The 8,360-nt window shown below is 43.5% G+C and overlaps 1 protein-coding gene across 2 annotated transcripts in view; it reads right to left on the bottom strand.

Moving 5' to 3' along the window:
• Positions 1–5: 5 nt before the first annotated feature.
• LOC135551725 (protein eva-1 homolog B-like) overlaps positions 6–8,360 on the bottom strand; it is a 56,503-nt gene continuing 48,148 nt past the window's right edge. For both annotated transcript variants that reach the window (XM_064982922.1, XM_064982921.1), the window contains exons 4-5: positions 2,377–2,502; positions 6–1,744 (exon numbers count right to left, since the gene is read on the bottom strand). In XM_064982922.1, the coding sequence (XP_064838994.1) occupies positions 1,323–1,744; positions 2,377–2,443 (489 nt within the window). In that variant the 5' untranslated portion in view covers positions 2,444–2,502 and the 3' untranslated portion in view covers positions 6–1,322. The remainder of the gene's footprint in view (positions 1,745–2,376; positions 2,503–8,360) is intronic.

Genomic DNA, 8,360 nt, shown 5'->3' with positions numbered 1-8,360 from the left:
ATAAATCCAATAAGCAATTTGTTTATTTCACAATCTGTTATACTGACTTACATAGACTTCCAGTCATTGCACTAACACTGGTTAGCAACTTCACACTGTACGCAGAGACATAAACATGGTATCGACAAGTTCATCTGACTCTGGGGAAGGAAATAAAGGCGGAAGGGGGATATTGAAGAGCTTCATTGCCAAAATGCTGAACTAACCCTTTAAGTTGTACACATTCAAAGCTATAGTATCTGAAGTCCTTTGGACTCAACAGGATATTTTGCATCATTCCTAACCAAAGGCCAAAGAAAAGTCTGCTTAGGACTGTAGGAATTTAGCGGTGGACTGAAATAGTCTTTATCGGGCCAATTTCAAATAAAGCATTTGGCAATGAGCACATGCTCAATATGTGACTTTGTGCAGACTGAAGTTACATAACCTCTCAAGTCAAAGACTAGAGTCACTAGCGGTATTAAAGGGATGAGTCCCAAATGGTACTTTAATCCATATATAGTAGTCAGTGGAGGCTGGTGATGGGGAGGACATCTCATAACAATGTCTCATGGAATAGCATCAAACACATAGAAACCATGTGTTTGATCCCATTCCACCGATTCCGCTCCAGCCATCACCATGAGCCCTTGTCCTCCCAAATTACGGTGCCACCAACCTGTGAAAGAGGCGGGGAATGAGGTTCCATTTGAAATGCAGAACTGGTATCTGTGGCCTTTTCATAAGTCCTCAACAATCTTCCCTTGAGGGGAGTGTTGCCTGCTGCTGTAACACAGGAAGTGATGGGGTCAGAGTGGTGGCTAAACGCTGGGTTACAGGCTGGGAGGATTCTGTGGGAAGACTTTCAGCCAGCTAAGATTAGCCTGAAGGGTTGGAGCTTGGAACTGACTGTGTGGGAGCAGCATTACAACCATAGAAGAGTCCATAAGCAAATGTTGACATTATACACGAAGAGGCAGCAATGTTGGTGGTTGGTTCTTCAAGCTGTCTGCATTGTAAAACATTGTGGGGTATTTTTCATGTTACTTATTATGTGTGTCGATTGGGAGCAGTGGTTATGACATTCTATGTATCTGAATACTAATTGAATAATTACATGTTAAAGCGTACATTGTATTGTGCAACACACTTTTGTCATAGGCCAGTACATGAATGACAATGAAATTAGTTTGGACAAAAAAATAAAATCATTGAATGAAAAGATGAAGGTGAATCTGTGTCAGCCTAATACAGTCAGCTACAGTGTCTGTCTGGAGTAGATCAACCCTAATTAGTTCAGGGTTCAGACCATGTGTTTTAGGTCCTTAAGTCACCTTAGTCCATTAGTGGTAGTGTATCCGTCCGATGGTCCCTGTTCCAGTGGACAGTATATCTGGCTGTCCGTTCCTCCAGATCTCCCTGACGATGCGTTCCCTGTCCTCCAGTCGTCTCGCCCTCTCCAGCTCCTCCGCCGACGCAAACACATTCACGCTCCTCAAAGTACCGTTCAATTGGCTGTTGCGGTCGCTCATGGGCGCAACCGTCACTTTAGGGATCTCTGCCTCCTCCCCTTCTTCCACATCCACACTCTCCTCATCCTCCTCTTCTTCACTGGACTCCTTCAGTTGTCTCCTCTCTGGGGAGGGGGGAGGCTTATTGGTACGGCGGGTCCTACAGGTGATGCCGGTGACCAGGAGGCACAGGGCCAGGAGCAGGCCAAAACACACACCCATCATGAAGTACAGAGCAAAGCTCTCTGGGTTAGCTGGATGGGAAAACAGATTGTTAGATCACTCACCTACAAAAGCCTCGTAAATCCACACTGACTGTGAGCTTGTGAGATCAGGCAGGTTTAGAGGCTATCACCTACATTGACAGGGGTTCAATAGGGCCATTTGTATTCTCATTTAAACTAAATACAACAACAGCATGTGAATTGTCCTTGCTTTGAGAATGCCTGGATGGGTATCAGTTCCTGTCAAATCTCTTCACAATGAGTACAAGGCCCCTGTCTGTTCTGACTGTACAAGCCACTTTCCTTTAGCAGTAATAGAAGTGCAGGAAACGAGGACGTTTACACAATATTTGAGAGGGTGAGCATGCAGATACTTTCACAGTACAGATACTTTCACAGTGCAGATACTTTCACAGTGCAGATACTTTCACAGTACAGATACTTTCACAGTGCAGATACTTTCACAGTGCAGATACTTTCACAGTACAAGGGTATCACGCCAAAGCAGACAGTACACATAAGTCCCTACAACGGATTGTGGCTGTTGAAGCTATTCTCAAAGCATCAGAATGAATAAAAAATAAATTTAAAAAAGACAATATTATATATTATAGGGTCTCTTTATCCTAGAACTATAAGCGGAAATAACAAGGGGGTCTTACCTTTGATGTGAGCATAGGTAGCCATGCTGTTACTTAGCAGCTCCATGTCTTTCCTAATTGGTTCCATTTTGACCTCTCTGCTTGTTTGTTGACAACCATTCACCAGCCTGTCTCCAATACGAGGTCCTGTGGTTCAAAAATAATTTACATGTTAGAACTGCCCCCCACAGACAGGAAGTAATCACCATTTTATCTTCTACTATGACACTTGGCGTCATCTCCAATGGGAGGAACTGTGCCATTTTCTGACGGCCAGCTCTGTGTCTCACTGTCTGAGTTCATTCTCTCTTCCACTGAGTCTCAGAAGGCTGAGAGATGATAATGTAACAGAATGCCTCCACGTATTACCCACCCCCACCCAGCAATCACCACTACAGGCCAAATGAAGTGTCAAGGGTCATTGTGATGGGGACATTGTGTTCCTGGTAAGGTTCTTCACTAGGGCCCCACTGAGGACACAATAACCAGACAACACACATATATCTTGCCGAAGTCGGCATCACAGAGTCAGCATCAGCATCACAGAGTCAGCATCAGCATCACAGAGTCAGCCGTAGATGGTGTAGACATTGAAATTGTGTCACGAGTGTCACAATGCTTGAATTAGCTGCCTTCTATCGATGCATTATAATTCCTCACCTGCCGGGGGGGGGGGGCACGTTTCACATCTTTTAGGCATAGCCTACCTATGGACAGTCAAACATTTTCGGTTCATGGTTGGCAATACTTTTATCAGAAAATATGTCTAAAACCTATAGGCTTAAATAAATGAATAAAAACACATTTTCTGACTACAGTACTTGTCCGAATCATTCTTTTCACCATATGTGGCTCAAATGTAACATTTTTTTTGTTGTAAATATATTCATCACATATTCACTGCTCTTAGCCTGAAATAAAACCTTAGTTTTTATCAAACTAACTGCACACCCTCTGCATAAAGCAATCTTGTTCATGTTTCTCTGTTTCTTGTTTCTCTCTTCTCCGTGTTGGAGTTCTTTTAACAACTTAATGGTATAGCAATAGCCTCCTAAACTTGACATTAGCTTGAATCTTCTCTCTTCATTTTACCCATAAACAAAATCATCTATATTCTAGTAAAGCTTATTGGTTGTATTATTGCCAGTATAATTTATCTAATAACCATTCTTAAATTTTCCATTCAAATTCGATGTTTACCCTTGGTAAGGGTAATTCAAACCATGTAGTGAAACACTATTTGCTGTTGGCTCCGACCTCAAATAAAGGTATTTTTTCATGTCTGTATTAGAGGGACTAGGCAGCATGCAGCTTTAACGTGCATCGTCCTAACAGCGACTGAAGGGCAAATGCGATCTAATGCTGACGTCTCAGCGTCTTGTTGCCAATGTGCAAACGCTCTTCATACCACATTAACCTGATGTATCATGTAGACGTCGGCAAGACATGCATGTGTGTTATCTAGGATAGTCCCCACTGAGGACACCATAGTCCCCACTGAGGACACCATAGTCCCCACTGAGGACACCATAGTCCCCACTGAGGACACCATAGTCCCCACTGAGGACACCATAGTCCCCACTGAGGACACCATCGTCCCCACTGAGGACACCATAGTCCCCACTGAGGACACCATAGTCCCAACTGAGGACACCACAGTCCCCACTGAGGACACCATAGTCCCCACTAAGGACACCATAGTCCCCACTGAGGACACCATAGTCTCCACTGAGGACACCATATTCCCCACTAAGGACACCATAGTCCCCACTGAGGCCACCATAGTCCCACTGAGGACATCATAATCCCCACTGAGGACACCATAGTCCCCACTGAGGACACCATAGTCCCCACTGAGGACACCATAGTCTCCACTGAGGACACCATAGTCCCCACTGAGGACACCATAGTCCCCACTGAGGACACCATAGTCTCCACTGAGGACACCATAGTCTCCACTGAGGACACCATAGTCCCCACTAAGGATACCATAGTCCCACTGAGGACGCTATATGCCCCATTGAGGACGCTATATGCCCCACTAAGAACACCATAGTCCCCACCAAGGACACTATATGCCCCACTAAGGACCCCACTAAGGACACTATATGCCCCACTAAGGACACTATATGCCCCACTAAGGACACCATAGTCCCCACTGAGGACATTATAGTCCCCACTGAGGACACTATAGTCCACACTGAGGACATCATAGTCCCCACTGACGACACCATAGTCCCCACTGAGGACACCATAGTCTCCACTGAGGACACCATAGTCTCCACTGAGGACACCATAGTCTCCACTGAGGACACCATAGTCCCCACTGAGGACACCATAGTCCCACTGAGGACATCATAGTCCCACTGAGGACAACATAGTCCCCACTGAGGACACCACAGTCCCCACTGAGGACACTATATGCCCCATTGAGGACGCTATATGCCCCACTAAGAACACCATAGTCCCCACCAAGGACACTATATGCCCCACTAAGGACCCCACTAAGGACACTATATGCCCCACTGAGGACATTATATGCCCCACTAAGGACACCATAGTCCCCACTGAGGACATTATATGCCCCACTAAGGACACTATATGCCCCACTAAGGGCACCGTATGCCCCACTAAGGACACCATAGTCCCCACTGAGGACACCATATGCCCCACTGAGGACACCATAGTCCCCACTGAGGACACCATCGTCCCCACTGAGGACACCATAGTCCCACTAAGGACACCATAGTCCCACTAAGGACACCATAGTCCCACTAAGGACACCATAGTCCCACTAAGGACACCATAGTCCCACTGAGGACACCATAGTCCCACTAAGGACACCATAGTCCCACTAAGGACACCATAGTCCCACTAAGGACACCATAGTCCCCACTGAGGACACCATAGTCCCACTAAGGACACCATAGTCCCACTAAGGACACCATAGTCCCCACTAAGGACACCATAGTCCCCACTGAGGACACCATAGTCCCCACTGAGGACACCATAGTCCCCACTGAGGACACCATAGTCCCCACTGAGGACACCATAGTCCCACTAAGGACACCATAGTCCCCACTGAGGATACCATAGTTAATATGTTTGTAGTTATGGTATTTCTGTAGCAGTGACCTGACTGACCCTTTCTTGTGTGTTCAGAGCGGGGGTTTCACTTTTCCCACAGAAACACACATGAATGCTAAGAAGCACAGTGTGGGGTTTCCTCTGGGAAATGGGAGAGATGTTGTACTCCAGAGAGGAGAGCTGAAGAGAGAGGGAGAGATCTTAAAGACAAACAAACATAGGCTTCCGACAGAGATTGAGGGTGAACCTGGGGACCTGGGGAGGGAATAGAATGAAATCCCAAGCGCTGATGAAATCCCATGGTTTCAATCATAAATCAATCATAAATCTACTTAAGTAAAAATACTATAAAGTACTACTTAAGTCATTTTTAAAAAACTTTTGTTATTTATATTTTTGACAACTTATACTTTTAATTCACTACATTCCTAAAAAAAAAAAATGTTCTTTTGACTCCATACATTTCCCCTTGACACGTGTTACAATTTAAATGCTTAACAGGACAGGAAAATGGTCCAATTCACACACTTATCAAGAGAACATCCCTGGTCATCCCTACTTTCTCTGATCTGGAGGACTCACTAAACACAAATGCTTTGGTGGTAAATGATGTCTGAGTGTTGGAGTGTGCCTCCTGGCTATACGTAAATGGAAATAACAAGAAGATTGTGCCGTCTGGTTTTCTTAATAAAAGGAATGTCAAATGGTTTATACTTTTGTTTTTGATACTTAAGTATATTTTAGCAATTACGTTTACTTTGATACTTAAGTATATTTAAAACCAAATACTTTTAGACTTTCACTGAAGTAGGTCTTTAACCGGGCGACTTTCACTTTTACTTGAGTCATTTTCTATTAAAGGTATCTTTACTTTCACTCAAGTATGGCAATTAGGGACTTTTCCCACCACTGTAACTGATGACTGACTTCCTCCCTCATAACAATCAGTCCATTGCATGCAATTCAACAACAGTGAGTGCAATGGCAGAATGTTGTTCTTTCTCTGCCTCTTTCCTCAGTTTAAAATCCTGCCCGTCAGGACCCTGTGTTTTCCCACTCTGATCTTTATCCCTCTGACTCCTGGCAGCAGACCCTGACCCTGTTAACTCTCAAAGGCACATTTTTGCCAATTAAATGGTGGTCGCCATGGCAGCGTGGCTGCTTTGTTGGCCCACAGACTCATGGGAGATGATGGGTCTTGCTGCTTTGCCCGAGTCATGGGCCGTGTTCGAGAGTATCAAATTCATGATGCATTGTGGGTAAATGATGACTGATCTACAAAATAATAGTGAGTAGTTATTTATGATGCAAGGTGATTTGTAGATCAGTCAGTCGGCAGTCGTCTGCACTGTCGGCTACAATGTTGAACAAGCCCATAGTTAACTGCATACGTGGAATATGTCTGAAACTGGGCATTGTGAAACAAGTGGGAGGATCAAGACCAGTGAATATATTGAAACCTAACAGCTAATTGGGTAGATTGGTTGCCAATCAAGACCATTTTGTGTGGCTGCTTGCTGCTTCCTTGTAGCGTTTTAGCTAAACCCAACCCTAACTGGGTTAAGGGCCTAATTGGGGCAGCAGGTAGCCTAGTGGTTAGAGCGTTGGACTTGTAACCAAAAGGTTGCAGATTGAATCCCTGAGCTGACAATGTAAAAATATGTTGTTCTGCCCCTGACTTGCCTAGTTAAATAAAGGTAAAAAAACAACTATTCTCCTAACCTGCTAGGTAAATTATCCAAACCTGCCATGTTAATTATCCTAACCTGCTACGTTAGTTCTCCGAACCTGCTACGTTAGTTCTCCTAACCTGCTACGTTAGTTCTCCGAACCTGCTACGTTAGTTCTCCGAACCTGCTACGTTAGTTCTCCGAACCTGCTACGTTAGTTCTCTGAACCTGCTACGTTAGTTCTCCTAACCTGCTACGTTAGTTCTCTGAACCTGCTACGTTAGTTCTCATAAACTGCCATGTTAGTTCTCCGAAACTGCTACGTTAGTTCTCATAAACTGCCTAACCGCTTTAGTTAAAATGCTACAAGGAAAGCCTTGAGTGGCAACGAATCTGCCGAATTAGCTGTTAGGTTGACACACTCACTGGTGTTGATCCTCCCATTTGATTTGCAAAACCCACTTTCAGACACATATGCAGTTACCCATACTTGCCTTGCCCTGTCAGAGCACTGAGTAATCTACTGAGTAATCTACTGAGAAATCTACTGAGTAATCTACTGAGTAATCTACTGAGAAATCTACTGAGAAATCTACTGAGTAATCTACTGAGAAATCTACTGAGTAATCTACTGAGTAATCTACTGAGTAATCTACTGAGTAATCTACTGAGTAATCTACTGAGTAATCTACTGAGTAATCTACTGAGAAATCTACTGAGTAATCTACTGAGAAATCTACTGAGAAATCTACTGAGTAATCTACTGAGAAATCTACTGAGAAATCTACTGAGTAATCTACTGAGAAATCTACTGAGTAATCTACTGAGTAATCTACTGAGTAATCTACTGAGTAATCTACTGAGTAATCTATTTAGTAATCTACTGAGTAATCTATTTAGTAATCTACTGAGTAATCTACTGAGTAATCTACTGAGTAATCTATTGAGTAATCTACTGAGAAATCTACTGAGAAATCTACTGAGTAATCTATTTAGTAATCTACTGAGTAATCTATTTAGTAGTCTACTGAGTAATCTATTTAGTAATCTACTGAGTAATCTACTGAGTAATCTACTGAGTAATCTACTGAGTAATCTATTTAGTAATCTACTGAGTAATCTATTGAGTAATCTACTGAGTTATTTAGGCTGGATAACTGATTTGACTTGTGAAATATCTTACCAACTCCATCCTTGTTTTTTCCCCCAGGTTTTAATGACATAAATGCTGTGAGTAATGTTGTTTTG

The sequence above is a fragment of the Oncorhynchus masou genome, chromosome 13 (assembly GCF_036934945.1).
Source record: "Oncorhynchus masou masou isolate Uvic2021 chromosome 13, UVic_Omas_1.1, whole genome shotgun sequence".
In the NCBI taxonomy this organism is placed as follows: domain Eukaryota; kingdom Metazoa; phylum Chordata; class Actinopteri; order Salmoniformes; family Salmonidae; genus Oncorhynchus; species Oncorhynchus masou.
The sequence above is the reverse complement of the archived record's forward strand: the minus strand, read 5'-3'. Positions and strand labels throughout refer to the sequence as shown.